This window comes from Buteo buteo, chromosome 11 (assembly GCF_964188355.1).
Source record: "Buteo buteo chromosome 11, bButBut1.hap1.1, whole genome shotgun sequence".
In the NCBI taxonomy this organism is placed as follows: Eukaryota; Metazoa; Chordata; class Aves; order Accipitriformes; family Accipitridae; genus Buteo; species Buteo buteo.
Genome location: NC_134181.1, coordinates 15,248,998 through 15,266,649, shown reverse-complemented (window position 1 = coordinate 15,266,649; position 17,652 = coordinate 15,248,998). Strand labels below are relative to the sequence as shown.

The 17,652-nt window shown below is 36.9% G+C and overlaps 1 protein-coding gene across 6 annotated transcripts in view; it reads right to left on the bottom strand.

Annotated features, from left to right (window-relative positions):
• Positions 1 to 17,652, bottom strand: part of PHKB (phosphorylase kinase regulatory subunit beta) — a 90,478-nt gene continuing 72,826 nt past the window's right edge. For 5 of the 6 annotated variants that reach the window (XM_075040173.1, XM_075040174.1, XM_075040175.1 and 2 more), the window contains 6 exons: positions 16,647 to 16,849; positions 12,475 to 12,609; positions 7,642 to 7,771; positions 7,130 to 7,237; positions 4,677 to 4,817; positions 1 to 2,308 (listed from right to left, as the gene is read on the bottom strand). In XM_075040173.1, the coding sequence (XP_074896274.1) occupies positions 2,171 to 2,308; positions 4,677 to 4,817; positions 7,130 to 7,237; positions 7,642 to 7,771; positions 12,475 to 12,609; positions 16,647 to 16,849 (855 nt within the window). In that variant the 3' untranslated portion in view covers positions 1 to 2,170. Of the gene's footprint in view, positions 2,309 to 4,676; positions 4,818 to 7,129; positions 7,238 to 7,641; positions 7,772 to 12,474; positions 12,610 to 13,514; positions 13,561 to 16,646; positions 16,850 to 17,652 lie in introns of those variants that run through there. The other variant, XM_075040177.1, reaches the window with a different exon arrangement.

Sequence of the window (17,652 nt, the reverse complement as noted above, 5' to 3'; positions counted from 1 at the left end):
TATAAGAAAAAGTGGTGAATGGGGTTTTCATTTATTTGTAGTTACACAGTTCAGACCAAGATCAGCAAACTTGAGGCTTCTAAGTAACTGAAGGTACTAAAGCAGTAAGAAGTGGTAAGTGATGTAAAAAATGCAAAACTGCTATCCTGCTATCACAAGCAATTGCAAAACCAAGCAAACAACAGTGCTACTGTCTAGCAAATGCCAGTGCCTCTAAAGTAATCTGTAGATTTTGTATTTAAAGGATTGTTTCCTTTCAATAGAATTTACAGTTTGTAGACAAGAGTTATGTTCTGTGTTTTTATAGCAAGAGATACATCAATTTTAAAGAGTATTTTTAAAAACACTAGAAATAGACATGCTTGCTACCTATGTAATCACTGATCCATGACCAGCTGTAGATCTGCAAGCAACACTTTAAAAAAAAAAAAAAAAAAAAAAAGGCAAGTGGAATTTATTGCAGTTGGTAACTTCTAAGGCAGTAATGAAGTAAACAATTTGAGGATACACTGGATTGCTGTTTAAACTAGTGGCTCATTCAGTATTTAGAACTGCTGCCAACTGAGTCTGCTGTTTAATTGTAGACTTCTTGATGGAGTTAGAGCAACGCTGCAGCCCCTCAGACAACATTCCACTATTAGATGTACTAACACACTAGTTACTCACTTTTGGGTACACTATTGTAGTGTGTGTTCTTCTGGGTTTTCCTTCCCTGCCCCCCCCACTGCCTCTCCACTATTCTTTGAATGATAAATGTATTACAGCATGGAAGAGCAGTAGGACCACTACTCTGTTAGCCCAAAATTAGCTTTTCCAGCCTTACTCATTCTCCACATCATTTGACAAGAGATTTGTTAATGGTTCAGTGTCCTCCTTCAACAATAAATTCTTCTATCATTTTGGTTTGAGAAGAATTGATTCTGTGATTTCTGGGGAAGTTCTGCAAATCAGAGAAGTACTAACCACTGCCTAAGTGTGTTCAAATAAATACTCCTCCTGTGCCCAAATTCACTCAATCACTTTGCCATTAGTTTTGCCCTCTATCTCTATTTAAGTTAAACTACCTGCCTTTATCAATATGGCAACAATTTATTGACAGTTGAGTTCTAGCTGGTCACTATTAATTTAATTATCAAAATATTTGAGGACCAGTTCTAAAGCTTTAGTATATTTTGTGGTGCTAAAAGAGGCACTTTAACATCCATTCAAGGTGGTTCCAGTATCACATTAAAGGTTGCCACTGAAGTCAGCAGGAGTCTTTGCATGTAAGTTAAAGTATTTATATTGACAGGTTTTTTTACAAGCATTTGCTTTTTATTACTTTCACCAAAATAAAGCATATAGCATACAATGTTTTCACACATTGAGGAGACAAGTAAGTGTATCTTGAATTCTTTAATGCATTGACAGCTTACGTAACACAAAGGTTTTTTTCTTCATGGATGTTAATTTTAAATGCAGCTGTTTGCCCTTTTTTTTTTTTAAACAAACTGATATCTTGTTACCATACGTTTCCCTTGTTAACTTATAAATGCTTAAATAACAGTTGGGAAACTGCAGTGGTATTTATTGCTAGAGATAAAAATTTGCTTTATTAGGATGAAGCCTGTATATCAAGTTATCAACTGGCAAATAAAAAAACCAACCCTAAATGTATTATCTCAATTGAACTGATAAAGAAAAACTTTAAAATAACAACTCTTTAACCTTCACCTCCAATTTGTATGTAGAATAATAAAAAAAAAATCCAATTTTCATATTTCCACACAGGTTGGTATGCATGTTAATTAAGGTTTTTTCTGAATTTCATTTAGAATTTACAATAAACTTGTTTGTAATTATAAATAAAGGTATGAAGACAAAATATCATACTGCATTTCTCTTGAAGTTACCGACTATATTAAATGCATAATTTAAGTTCGTAAATACAATCCCATTCAACTTAAATATCACAGGACTAACTTCATGTGCTCAGAGTTTCATGCTGCATAGTTGAGAAAGGAAAAAATTAGGTGGCACTTAGTATCTTTAATGGCACTTCTTTCATGAAAGGATAGTATGCATTTGTATTACTAGCTAGGGTTGCTCTTCAAAACAGTATTTTAATATATGCATGAAAAATACACTGAACACTAAATAAAGCAACAATTCCTATGTTGTGTTTCAAGCTTTAGCTAATGGTACAAGGATCATCATTGTTTGGTTTCATTTCCCCTTCCAGCAATAAAGTGATCACAGCCTTACTCAAGTAGCTGCATGTTCCCTTTTTTCCAGTTGGGTGAGTATTGTAGAATGCAGTCATGTCATCCTGCAGGAGAGGGAAAAGATGTTTCCATTAGTGTTGATTATGTAAAGCAGCCAAACACAGGTGAACAAGAGGAACATCGCAAACATATTAGAAATGCAAATGTGTTATTCAGACTCTAAAGCTATAGTATAATTCTGCTCAATTTTCAGAAATCTCCCACATATACTTACCTGAACGTGTGGAAAACAGTTTACTAAAATGCACTGTATATATTTCTTTACTGAATTTTCCAGTCCTGTACAGATACCACCTTCTTAATATTTTTTTAAAATGTAATAGATGTCAGAGAACAGCTGCTCTCAAAACATGCAGCTAGATGATTACTATGTGGTAACTTACTGTGCTACCACAGTATGATTGTGAGTCAGGTCCTTAGGCGTACATGTAGAGATACTGATTAAGATTTATTTGGAAGAAAAAAAAATTTTTCTAAATCCAAGAGTCAAACCACAGGTAGCACATGAACTAATTCATTAATCAGATCAACAAAATAGATGTCCTTCACTGAACACCTGTTTTGCATAGTTAATGATGTTAAAACATCTGCTTATTCTCAAATTATATATTGGCTGCTATAATAAAAGTTCAACACTAATTCAGGAAATCGGTTACTTTTATTAAATCAAGTGCAGAGATTGTGGGTGAAAACATTAGACTTCTGTAGGTTTAGGGTGTGTTTGAAATTACTGGAGTAAATACTTTTGACATTTATTACATGTTAACAGGGAATTAACAAAGTTCAAAATATTTGCAAGTCAGTTTAATGGAAGAGCATAGTTCAGACAAATTAGGAATTCTTTTAGCAACGTTTGTTAGGAAAACTTCAGACAGAATATCATCAGAACAGTCCTAAATAGGCTACCGTTAACTGCCAGCAGGCATATACCTGGGAATAGGGGAGACTCAGGTTCCACAAAATTTTAAATTAAGGAGTTGCAATTTCCAACAACAGCAACAATCTTAAAGATACTATTCACAACTATAAATTGGGATTTCTTTCTAAGAGACAAAAAGGCATCATTCTAAGTAGATCTGGGCTTGGAAAAAATTCCATTGCTTTAATGGAGGCTAGCAAAGCACCATCAAAAATAGGGTTTTGCATGGGATTTTTCTTTCTGTTTATAGCAATTGGGGATTTCCAGCTTGTCGCAGAAGGTAGTAGCATATTCAAGACACTGTGCGGAGCTGGCAGTTAATAGCCATTTGTGTGGATGTTAAGTCTGATTTTGCTGTGGCTGCAAACACAGAGTCATTACCCTCCAAAATAGGCAGGCCAAAAGAATCATAATTTCAAGAAAATTGTGTCCTTTAAAAAAACAAATGTATTATGCAAGGTGATATGTTGCTACGGCTGGACATCTGGCTTGCTTTCAAATCTTACTGCAAAAAAGTGGCAAAAAAGTGAACCTTGAAACTTTTGAAAGAATTTTTAAGGAGCACATCCTTCCTCATCTTTTCAAGGAGCTAAATTCAGCAACAGGAGGTGCTGTTGCATATCAGTATGTTTCTGAATCAATAGATTATTCAGAGCCAGCACAGGTATCTCCAAATATATTGTGCACAATAAAATGCCACACTGAGTGAGGAAGATCATCCTCAGTAGCACAGGGACTGGTCCCACTGCTTTACTTGTATTTCTTCCTTCAACCAGTTCAATGAACCTGGCTTTATTACAGAATTTCAGAGCTTTGAGGCACCAAAACTTGTAGCGAGAATACTTAGAGGTCTTTAAAACAGAAAACCTAATATCCTAGTGAATTGAATCTTAAAAGCTACTTAATGATCAAGTTTCATGTATTTTGCATTTTAAGCCTTAGAGATTAAAAGCTTACTAGGTCATGAATGCAACTCTAGTACAAAAATTAGTAGCTAAGAACAGTTTTGCATTTCAAGTTTTTACATTAGTATTGTCAATATAAGTTCTTTGGTTACTAAATTTTTCTTAGCATCTGTGTATATAAGATCCTAAGTTCACACTTCCTTGCTGAGCTTTAGGTTTTTCTTTTTTTGTTATTCTTAACTCTTCTCTGTTCTAGTGTCCCCCCTAATTAATTCTTTCCCCTTTAATAAGTATTATAACTATTTCAGCTTTACCCTGACTCTCATTTCAGAGCTATGCAACATTGTGAGTGTTCTCCTTACCATACCAGTTTGAATTCACAGTTTAGCAATAAAGTAAGTATGCATCTTTTATCTCTGCTTATAGGTTGTTTGCAGACTTATGCAGCACTTGGGTATATTAATTTCTTATTTGTGTTCCCCTCTGAACTCCTATCAATTGCTTTTTATTCTGACTGCACAGAATTAACATTTATAACTAACTTCAGTAAGAATGATAAATTCTATAAGACTGTAATATTTTACTCACTTGTTTCTCAGCTCCCTTTGGACTGCTGTGATCTTTGTGAAAGTCATGAAATGCTTCTTGCACCACTTTGTCCAAGTCCACTTTGTCCTGGAACTCTAGCTCAGGATTTCTCTCCAAAATAACAGATATAACCATCAACAACTAGAAGGCAGAAGAAGACTGTAAGACTTTAAATCTGCGGTTTTTTGAAATTCAGGTTACATAAAAGCACTGTTAATAATTGCATATGCCTCTTTCAAGCAGGAAGCCATTTAATAATGGCACAGGTAATAGTGCACAGCTAATAGAATTCTGACTTTGATAAAAGAATCACTGAAAAAGCAGGCTTTTATGAAAGGTTACAATTTCTGGCGACTACCTAGTTAAGGGCACTGCATAGATGATTGACATTAACATCTAACTTTGCTGGGAGCCATGGAAGCTATTTTCCAGTTCATTCAGTTCACTGTGTGGCTGCAAAAATGCTGGTGCTCAGCCAATGGAGAGGGTGTGTATTGGCTTTGTGTGGCAGGGTTTTGGTAGCAGGTGAAGGGCTACAGGGGTAGCTCCTGTGAGAAGCTCCTAGAAGCTTCCCTGGCTCCAAGTTGGACCTGCCTCTGGCCAAGGCTGACCCAATCAGCAACAGTGGTAGCACCTCTGTGGTAACATATTTAAGAAGGGAAACCTGCTGCGGAGAGGGGAGTGGAATGTGAGAGAAACACCTATGCAGACATGAAGGTGTACAAAATCAAACATAACCATCAGTCAAATTTAGTGTCAGAGACAGCACAGGATTTTGCAAGAAATAATCTCATGACATGATCCTACTCTTTGAAATCAATAAGAAAGCTCATTGATGTTAATGGAGCGGGGCTGAGTCCTTGCAGGATAACCTGTTCCTACAGAGAAAAGTGCCTCTCTAACCCTTTAACAGTGGTTGGCTTATAAACAGACTGATGAGGACTTGGATCCCTTCTAATAACAACTTAACCTACTTATTTTATAATGATGTTCTTGTAAATATCTAATTCCTTTTTCAATCTCATTCATGTCTCAGACTCAAATTTGTCATTTTGCAGTGAGTTCCAGAGGTTTAATAACTGTTTTGTTGAATGTTTCCTTTTATTGGTTTTATATTTATGCCTCTACTTTTTAATTCACTTTACCTTTGTATATATTTTAAAAGAGAGCAAATAAGAAAATTCAATCTGTTATTGTTTTGGGTTTGTATGGCAGGGTTTTGGTAGCAGGGAAGGGGACTGCAGGGGTGACTCCTGTGAGAAGCTACTAGAAGCTTCCCCGGCTCCAAGTTGGCCCTGCTGCTGGCCAAGGCCAACCCAATCAGTGATGGTGGTAGCAACTCTGGGAGAACAGATTTAAGAAGGGGAAACCTGCAGAGGGGGAGGAGAGTGGAACATGAGAGGAACACCTATGCAGATACCAAGGTTAGTGAAGAAGGAGGGGGAGGAGTTGCGCCGGGGGAGGCAATTCCCCTGCAGCCCATGGAGGTGAACAGTGGAGCAGATATCCACCTGCAGCCCATGGAGGACCCCATGCCAGAGCAGGTGGTTGCCCCCAAAGATGGCCCTGACCCCACAGGGGACCCACACTGGAGCAGTTCATCAAGAACTGCAGCCCGTGGGAAGGACCTGCATTGGAGAAGTTTGTGGATAACTGCCTCCTGTGGGAGTGACCCCACACTGGAGCAGGGGAAGGGTGAGGAATCCTGCCGCTGAGGAGGACGGTTATCAAAAATTGGGGATGTTCCAGCAAGCAGCATAACCATTAGCTGTTAGCCAGAATTGAGATAGATTTGATTTTACTGTGGAGGAATACTCACAAGCACCAGAGGCATCTACTTGGGAACTAACAATGAACACTGCTGACAGCACAGATGTCAGTTACCAAAGGTACAAATGCTCTTGATCTGTTAAAAAAGTATACATTATGTGCAGTGGTGGGGAAGGAGTTTAAACAGCCTCTTGCTTTACTGTTAGATATGGGAACAGAAGGGAACTCGAAGGTAGTTGATTCAGTAGCATAAAGCAACTTAATAGACAGCCTCAGCAAAATGGGAAAGAAGACTCTATTGCAGGGCAAACTGATATTTTAGAACAGTTTTTCCCTAGACCTAGAAAATTGTTAGGAAAAAGCATGGGCTAGGGACTTGAAGGAAAGCTACTTTGGAATTATTCTTAATAGTTTTCACCTGCTGTGACATAATTGTATTGGCACTGTCATTAATATTTATCTATTTGCTAAAGGGGAAGAATTTCAAGAACTTCTTTGTATATTCTGAACACGTTAACAGGAACCTGTTTAATCATACAAAAACTATGGAGAAACCCCTGAAGAAAGTGTTTGCATTTACAATGCTATTTCTTCAAATATTTGAGCCTCGGTTACTTTTTTTTCTTTTAAGCTGTAACATACTCATGTACATTATAAAATGTAATTCATTGTAGGCCACAGACCTCTACAATAATTTGTCTATATTCCGGCTGGTCGATATTTTGCAGCATATCTTCAACTAGAAGGGAAAAATTCATTTCATACATGGTCATATCCGATAAGGTTGGTTGCTGAAAAACAAATAATACTTTTATTCAAAGACCATTTGCATTAAATCAAAACCACCCTCATCTAGAGCCTGTTTGCTTGTTGAATAAATAATACTCAACTAAGAAATATGACCACCGTAGGATCAAAAGGGAGCAGATTTCAGAGTCCATGACCTGGAAAGGGTCTTCTAGACTTATGCTTTTATAAATGTGTTTTAATAGAAATAACTGACTTCCATTCTATTCTAATTATATTTTACTCAGAACCAAAAAGAAACCTTGAAAATGCCTTTTTTTTTTAAATCATTACAGGAACAAATTACCCTAAGTAATACATTATGGCATAAAATAGACATTAACAATAAAATAATTCACCATTATAGGCAGGTAGTGCAGAAATAACTGAGCATCTCTGCCAGTTTTACCTGTGGTAAAAATTTCCCTGCAACTATTAAACCATTAGGGGTTCTCTCTAAGATCTGCCACACCCGATCATAGAATCCAGCAGGAGTTCGGTTGAGAGAACCATCTATCTGTCTTCTGTTTAGCCAGCTTCTGTGGACAAAGAAAATTGAGAACTTGAAGTAAAAAAACCAACTGTTACAGATGCAGAACCAAGCCATGTTCTGTGGTGTAAGCCAGTAAACTAAGTGGTGACATCAACTACATATTAATGATACATATGCAGTATATGTTGTGCTTTCTGGTAATTTATGCTCTAAAGCAAACAAAATCAAGATGCTTACATATAGAGGTTAGACTGTTACTCTTATGTGTGTGTTTGTGCTTTATGTAACTGGAGTAAAAGAATTAACTGTGAAATCTATCCAGTGCAGTACAGTAACAGTAGTAGGCTGAATTCATCATGTCTTATAAATTTAAGTCACCATAAACTAAAACATACACAAGACAGAGGTACCACACAGTGACTTATCACAGCCAAATTTATACACACTGAAAAAACCCAGTACTTAACTGTAATATTAAAATTCGTTTTATCATACTACAATAGGAAAAACAATTCATTATATAAATACTGCTCAATGAAATTCTCCATCTATAAAATACAAAATGTAGTAGATAATGGATTAGAAGCACCTATCATCCCAATTTAAATACCAGGTTAGAAAAATGCCTTTCAACAGGATTGCTGAAGGTAGGTTTTTTTGATGGTGTGTAAAAAAACAAGTGGCCTGTAAATTTAGAAAAAATTCGACAAAATGGTTTTTGTTAAATGAAAGTTTTGCACAAACTTGAGTTACATTCTCCATAAATTACAAATTTTGTTTGCCTTCAGGAGCATACTGTCTGTCCTGTGTGTGTGTCCCCCCCCTTTTTGTTTTTTACTTGCAACCACGAAGTCTAGAATTTAATTTTTGTATTTTTCCTTCTCAGTATTACTACAGCAATGGGGCTTTAGCCAAAATGTTTGAGACACTAGCAATGGAACTTTAAGAAGTGGCAGCCATGAGTATGATTTTAATTGGTGGATTCACAATACCGAATAAAGTCTTGTGTAGCAGTACTGCACATATTTGACAGAAAAGTTTTCCTAAAAGTTACTGTCCTTAGTTGTTTTTTAAATTTTAAGTAGAAAATCTGTTTTTATATGGCAAGACAGTAGTGAAGAAAGCTCCCCTAGGAAGCAAATCTCTGATGAAAAACAACTAATACTTTTGTATCTTAGTTTAATATTCCTGTGAAATGTTTTTTAAAAAAAAGTTCCATGTCTTCTCAGGTCACAAACAGCTCTTTTATAACCTTAATAAGAGGGAACAAGTACTTCAGGAAGCACCTCATTTAGGAAAGGTGGAAAGTTTCTACATCTAAATCTTTGGATATTTGTAACACAGGAATCAACAGATTATTATTACACATCATTTACCATTGTGGATTTGTTTGTTGGTTTTTTTTTTCCAGGAAAACTATTTACATTACTGCTTGGCAACATGGTTTTCTATATTTCAAAGACCTGGTTCTGGTAGGCTGTTTGAAAAGCTTAAAAAAAAAAAAAAAAAAAAAAAAAGGAGGGGTGAAGGACAGAAATGCCCTGGTCAACTTTGTTAACTTTTTCATTCTGCGAAACTCTTGTAGCCTAGCTCAAATGAAATTCAGCACTAAAATTTTTGGTTTTTTGGTTTTTCTTCTGTTTGTATTGTAGATTAAATTGATATGATAAGAATAAAATTACTTGTCATTAAAATTACTTGTTTATGCAGACACCACTGTGCCTGATAAAATAATAAAAAGATCTTACATTGAAAAACCTTAATCTTAAATACTGGAGAAATTATGAGAATTCCTTCCGAGATCTGACGAGAAAAAGAGAACTCCAATTCAGACTACTTCCATGTGTGTTCTTACATTTCTCTTAAGTGTCCTGGTTTCAGCTGGGATAGAGTTAATTGTCTTCCTAGTAGCTGGTACAGTGCTATGTTTTGAGTTAGGTATGTGAAGAATGTTGATAACACTGATGTTTTCAGTTGTTGCTAAGTAGTGTTTAGTCTCAAGTCAAGGATTTTTCAGCTTTTCAAGCCCAGCCAGTGAAAAAGCTGGAGGGGCACAAGAAGTTGGCACAGGACACAGCCAGGGCAGCTGACCCAAACTCTCCAACAGGGTATTCCATACCATGCGACGTCACATGTAGTATATAAACTGGGGGGAGTGGGGGCGGGGGAATCGCTGCTCAGGGACTAGCTGGGTGTCGATCAGCAGGTGGTGAGCAATTGCACTGAGCATCACTTTTATATTCCAATCGTTTTATTATTACTGTTGTCATTTTATTAGTTATCATTATTAGTTTCTTCTTTTCTGTTCTATTAAATCGTTCTTATCTCAACCCACGAGTTTTACTTTTCCCGATTTTTCTCCCCTATCCCACTGGGGGGAGAGCGGGGGGGAGCGAGTGAGTGGCTGCGTGGTGCTTAGTTGCTGGCTGGGGTTAAACCACGACATTAAGTTTCTTAGTGTAGCTTCCAGCTAAACTAGAAGACCAAGCAAACAGTGTGTTTCCTGTTGTTGTTGTTTTATTTTTAAAAGAAAGAGGGAAAAAAAAGTATCACTAAGTGGTGGACCTTCTGAACACATTTGAGCTTTAGGTAATTGAGATATGCTTTATGAGAACAAAGGAGATATTTAAAATTAATACTTTAAAGTACTTGTGATACAATAGCTGTCACTGACTTAGTACTGACTTCTAATTACTTGACCACTGCCAGGATCAAGCCAATGTGCAGTGGCTTTTTTTCCTGTCTAACTGTATTGGTTTAACATGACAAATTAAGAAAAATTGTCTCATACATCACTTCTCAATGCAACACTTTAACTGCCAAAAATTTGTGCCTGCTATGACACTTCCATCTCATTCTCTGTACAGCTCCGTCCTTGGACTAGGACAAGAAAACATTAATAAAAACAAAAAGACAAGTTGTGACAGAAATAAAAAATTGTTTTCTTAATACAAAGGAAGAAGCACTTCAAGATGTCAAAAATACTCCGATCTATCTAAATTACTATGGTAAGGAAGAGAGTCCTGTAAACTGTATGAGCAAGATGAGTTTTATAACTGTTTGGACCATTTAAAGAACAATGCTCCATTTTAAAAAGGCTACTTACAATCTTGTGACCTACATAAATAGGTCAAAAAGTTATCTGTGGAAGTCTCCACTCTGTTGGTGACGGATATATATATATATAATCATATCCTGGAGCCCTGTGTAAGAGGTAGGATAATAGCAAAAATTTTACCCTCCATGAAAACCTGGAGAGGTTAGTTGTTGAGAGCCTTGCTAGGGAGGTAAATATACCAGTAGCCCTTCATGTATGACAAATTAATTGGCAGTGATATATGATATCACAGTAGCAGAGATTTTTTCAAAAAATCACAACAGTAGGAAAAACTGTCACAGAAAGAAAATGGAAGGAGGCTGTGTTCCATATTTCCTGGCCGGAAGAGAACTTTTAAAAACAAGTCACCAATGGGTATGGAAAAACGAGCTACTAATACTGTACAGGAAGAAGTTAAAGATATGAAGTTTTGAGGAATATGCTGGCTAGATTTTGTACTTGGATAACCTACAAAAAAAGAATCTTCATCTTCAGAAAAACAACCACAGTGCTCTTTGCTGAGGCAGCTATTGTGTGTTAAAGGAATCAAAAGCAGGAGGCACTGTAACAACTTGGATAAGATCTCTAATGAAGGATAGTGCTTGAATTGCTTACTGTGACTGTCCAAATGGTTTCCTCAATAGCATAATATTTAATGGAAAATGCTGCAAAGAGAAACCTAGGGTTGTTCTGCTAAGGTTTTACAGGAATAACGTCAATGTCAACATGAGTCAAGACAGCAACTAAACAGCAAGCATTAATAATGACAACCAAGACACTGAAAAGCATGTGGGAGATACAGAGTACATATAAGTCAGTTGGACTGAGAGATTCTACATCACCCAAATTAGATAAGCAAGAGCAGACACCAATTTAAGGAGCCTGTTTCTCAGACATTACAGATTGAGGAAAAAAACAGAATGTGTTTTGAATTAAGCAGGAACATAAGTAGTATGACGTGTAGCATATTTCCTTTTTGTTGAGAGAAAAGGCCATTAGCCATTCAGTCAAGGACTATGGAAATTATCAGCAGTATTATGTGCTGAAGTTTAACTTAACTAGAAGTAAAACCTACAGGAGGACTTTTTGACTTTACTCTTATCAATGTAGTTAAGTGGAAATATTGTAATTCTAACTTTTGTCTTGCACACTTTGTATCATAATGAACGCTCTTTTTGGTAGCTAGTTACAGCTTGGAGAAAAGATTACAAGTTTCAGGCAGCACTGCTATCTCTTGAGAATTCTAGAGAACACCTGTTCTTAATTCATTTAATAAGCTAGAAGAAAGAGGGCACTGAACAGCAGACAGACTGTTCTTACAGGTTAAGTAGACAGTATTGAATAATTTTTGGCTCCTTTCCTCACATCAAAGAATTCAGTGCTTCACATTACTGCCAAAGTATAGAGATTACTAGTATAAAGTAAGACTTCCACAAAGATAGAAGATGCAATATAAAAGAAACAATTGTAGAACCTACACACAGGTGAAAGAATGAAAAAGTGCATTTTTGCTACCTTTCCTTAAGTAAGTATATTACTGATTGCAGGTGCCTGGCGATTGCAGGTATATACAAAGTAGTTAAGACATGAAAATTACTTCGACAGCCTATTATGAATGAAAACAGGTGCCACAAACCCACACATCTCATTACCTCCCCTGCTGCTGTGGTTGAAGAATATCCAGCAGAAGCTGTTTCACTTCACTAGGGGACATCTGGTATAAGTCCTTGGCTGGCATATCCCCAGCACGGATTTTCAATTCATACTTCATAGCATGGATAATCCATCTGAAGTAAAGGGAGGAATACACTTATTAATTAAAAACAAAGTTTCCAAAGATGAAAAATTAGTCTAATAAAATAGCTCATAAGAATTCCACATGATCCTGCTATTTGGCTGTCAGGACATGCATAAAATATCAAATGAATGCTCTACTACTCTTAACCGTATGGTGGAATTTACTCAGATTCTGTGTTTGTTTGCAATATGATACAAACCGAAAGGGATAATGCATAGATTTTAAGAAATGGCTTGTTAAGCATGCTTGTCATAGGGAAGATATATTTGACCACATACTCCCCTACATCCCATGTTCATTAAAACAAACATTTACCTGCTTTTTGATGTCAAAATTCCTACTCCAAATTATGCTCTGACAGTGTATGCATTTTGCTGATGAGTTTAAAAAAAAACAACATAAAAATTAAATTATTCTACTTTTAAAAAGACTTCAGGCCTTTTTTATAGTTTTAGCCTTTGAAATTCCTTTCTGCAGTCTATCACTTTTCTTTCTTTGCTACTCCCTTTTGAAAAGATTTGATTAAATAAAAATTTGGCAACGGTGAAGATTTTTCAGCCTTAGGTATCAGAGAGGCAGAACTTTGCAAATTATTGAAGGAAAATGCTGAATTTTATTCTGCATATTATATAAAAACAGTGCTTCACCCTCTAATATAGTATCAAAGTTGAAATAATGTACAGATACATCTGAAGCAAGATAACTGAGCATAGAGCTCAGTCTCTTACCATCAACGTTGCTTCAGTTCAAGTAGATATTACTATCAAAAGGGAGAAGAAACTTAACTGGTTTTTCTTCAAACAGTCCATCATACAACACCTGATCAAGTCTGGGTTACATCAGAGAGTCTTACTCTATTTATCAGAAAATGCAAAGTATTCCTAAGAGAGTTACCTTGTCATCAGGATAGCCACATTCCACAGGCATTTAATTCTTTAGCCTACAAGGTACAGAATGTTTTTGTTTATGTAAGTTAAGTCACAATCTTTTCTGAAGGATTCTTGGTAACTACACAGAATTCTGAGATGTCAGACCAACTGATTCAATGTTGCTTTAAATTTCAGGTTTCTAGGACCATTCATTGAAGGTGCAGGATACAAGAGACTATTAGGCAACGTGGACATACTACAGACTACATACACTACTTTTATTTGTTTTAGTGGGTGAATAGTGTCCTTCTCTTGTTACTAAGATAAACAAACCCTACTGGCTTAGGAATTGGTTCTTTTTTCAGCAATGACTGAAATGTATCTCTGTAGAGTCATTCACTGTTATTTTCTCTTTGCAGTGGCCTACAAAACAGCAAAGTCAAGAGTGGACCTCCTACCAAACTTCACTGATAAGAGGTGGGTAGAAGTCAGTTGGTTGGAGGTTTTTACAGTAACAGGGCTGTCACGAACTTGACCTACTTCAACATGAAACCCTGAAAACAAATCAATAACAAGACACTAAATCAAGTCATTATCCAACTGGAATGGTGTTTCTGTGAGAAGGTTAATTTTGCTCACTGGAGTAGGTGATAACACCGAAATAAAGGAAATTGAATCTCTAGCATTAACCTTGGAAGAAATTAAAAAAATTGCAAAAAGGATTAGCTACAGAGAATGAGGAAGGGGAGGAATGAGGAGTAACATGGATCTGTAGAGGGTACAGAAATGGTATTAAAGTGCAAAAGTATAGATGTAATTGCAGTTAAATGTAATACACGTGATTTGAAAAGTTTTGGGTGTTACGATGACTGGAATGTACTCCTAAAGTGGAAGCATGAATCTTGTATGTTAGAAAAAAGATTGCTGGTATCTACCTCAAGTGCTGAAATGCTCTCTATGAAAAAAACACGGAAGATGGAACACTTAAGTTCTAATTTTAAAGCATGCTCACTAATTCTGTAAATCTCAGTCAGTAGCACCTGGCCTCTTCAAAGAAGTGCTTATTCAAATGCATCTGTCTCTTCCTAAACATGAAAAAATAATTAATTTCTGTAAATAGCAAAGTAAATGCAGATACCATAGAATACAGTAACACTCTAGCACAGAGAATTTGTACGTCACCTTATCAAAGAACTAAATAGAACAATCCAGTAGGTAAATGATGTTTTAAACTTGATTCAGGTTTGTGGTTCCTAAGCTATCTATAGCTTAGCCTAACCTATTTAGTATAGAATTGGACAACTGTGTAGCTCAGCAACACTCAAGAAGTGTTGTGTGTGTCTGTAATAAGGATACAGTTCAGTTGCGGGGGGGGTGGGGTGGGGAGGGTGGGGTGTTTGGGGGTTTTTTGAAGAACAAAAAGACATTTTTAACAACCTTATAGGACAAATCAGGTTTTTCTTTACCATGGCAGCTAAGTATTTTTGTGTAGAGAACTACTCTTGAACAATGTCTTTGTTATGCTGGATATCAGATATTCAGAGTCACTGAGTATCAGAAGTATACCTTGGTGCCTCAAAATATTTTAGGAAAAACTGTAATGGTAAATACATTTGAACTGCAGAAGGCTTTTATTACCTGAAGTCCCCATTACAGACAACACTCTGAAAGAACAAGCTATCTTTTTAGGCCGATTATTGTGCTGAAACTCTGAAAAGAAGTAGATTAAGTACTTTGAAACACTGTTTCCAAGGGATTTGTTGCTCATGGTTGCCAGACTTTTAAGACTGATTTAGACAAGGCTATATTATGAGCTGAGCATTTACTAGAAACCAGAGAATGCAACTAGAAGCTTATGTTGACCCAGAGGAGAATTGTGTCGTTTCAGAAGGGAATCAAATTCACGCTGCATCCTTCCTAGATTATTGCATTTATTCAGTCTCTACCTATTTGACCCAAACCTACGTGACATAGGTGACTGCTCAAGTGAGCAAAGAGCTTATGAAGGCCTCATCCAGGAGCCTTAATCCTAGCCTGCACTTTTCCCTCCTCCTTCCTCAAGTCCTGAAAGTCTCTGACAGTAAAAGCTCTTACTGCCCTCTCTACCTCTTGATTCTTCCCTCCCTGCCAGCACAATACATCCCTAGCCTCCAGCCATGTCACTCTAACCCACCCAGCAGGTAAGCAGGCAGCAGCACACCCTGTGTGCATCTACATTACCTGTGGGGCGCTGTAAAGGAAGAACCAGCATTTGGTTTGGTGTGATCCATTATGCTTCTAGGACTCTATGTCCACATCACATGTTTACCAGCAATAAAATTTGAGCTAGTTACCAGCCTTAAGCAGGTGCAGCACACCTGTACCTAGTACACGATAGAAGATTTCTTTAGAGATTGCCTTGCTGCCCATGCATGGAGAGCAAACTGTGAGCAGACTTTGTATCCACTCCGCAATTGGGAAACTGGATGGCACCCAGTGTGCCATATGTCTGCTGCCGTGTAGGAAACTGTCTCAGGAGCACCACTAACACGCTCAAGTGCATACTTTATTATTTCAAGTATGGATATGAGGCCAGCTGCAATCTAAAACAGAACCCCTCTAACTCGCTGCATTGTTAGTGGAGACTCACAGTATTGTTAGTGGAGACTCACTGTGTCTATGCCAGAGCTACACCCAGTCTGGTTAGCCAGCTGGTCACTGCCTCCTTGGCCACTAGGTGAGCCGGGCAGAACATTCTCTTGGTTGCCAGGAGAGGGTGACCTGGAGGCAGCATACTTGCCACTGCTCATTTGCTGCACAGAACACATCTAACCCCACTACACTGTTTTTGGTTTTAAAGCCCTAATGTGGTGGAGATCAAACTTTGAAAAATCCTGTGGTTCACTGTATTAGCTGTAGGAAAGCTTCAGCTGGGCTATTACAAGGACTGTCCCTCTGCCACTTTACACTGTTGACTGGCAAATTTGAGATTAGTTGTGTACCGGTTTTTGGCACACTGATTTAAAGCAGGCTTCCTAGAAAGGTAAAATTGAAGTACACAAGTTTTGCTGCATCATCCTACATACACCATTTTTGCAATGTAGCAACAATCTCTGTTGAAGTATGTACGTTCCCCTGCAATACTAGTAGTAAAAACAACAACAGATACTTCACTGACCCAATCCTTATCTTCAGCATGCCACTGAAAAGTTCAGGTGAATTTGAGATGATCCAGCCAACATGTATGACAAGTTCCTGCTGAACTACAGCTTCTCTTTCATCTTGTAAATGACATTTTTCGTAGATGATGTTCTTAATCACTGCTGGGGATAAGGGATTAGAAATAACTTCTTCCTCTTGGCCAAAAGGTCCAAGTGTCACCTACGGTATATTGAAAACAATTCAGAAGATATGGACAGGAATAAAAGCACCATAGAAGCAATTCAGAAATGAAACTTCATGAACTCTGCTTTTCTTGTTAAAATTTCACAACACAAAAATAATATTACATCAGTGACTGACACTTGTTAATACTGTCAGTTGGATACTATTAAAATAACAAAATTCAGTAAAGGCCACAGTACATATGGAATGTATTTTTCCAAATGAAAATAAAAATACAAGACCACTGCTTTGGTTTCAAAACTGGCTGTATAATGACAGCTCTACACTAGGTTTAGACAGTCTTTCATTTCTGACATTTCAGCTCTGGAGCTCACTTAAATTCAGAATTAAATTCATAGTTTTGCTTTCTTATTTCTAACAGCATCCTAAAAATTATAACCTTCATTTTAAGAAAATAGATTGCTGGTACTGGATAGTTTAACCACAAAAAAGGAATTTTGTTAAAATTCTGATTTGCTTTTAATCTACTGTCAGTGAAACACAGCAACACTAATTTTTTTCTCCTATAATAAAGATCATTATTATAAAGGGATCAATGAAGGCAAGTTAGGTTAAAAAGTTGAAAATAAACAGCTACAAATCATGCTGCATGCAGGTGCAGCTTGCTCTATAGCTGTGTAGCGCCAGAAGCACATACCCAGACCTCAGTCTGGAGTAAGACAAAGACAAATCTGTCATAATAGCATTGCATATAGATAAGTATACACATATACATATTTTTATATAAAAATACATAATATTCAATTACTATTATTTGGAAACAGCTCTTCATGAACTTA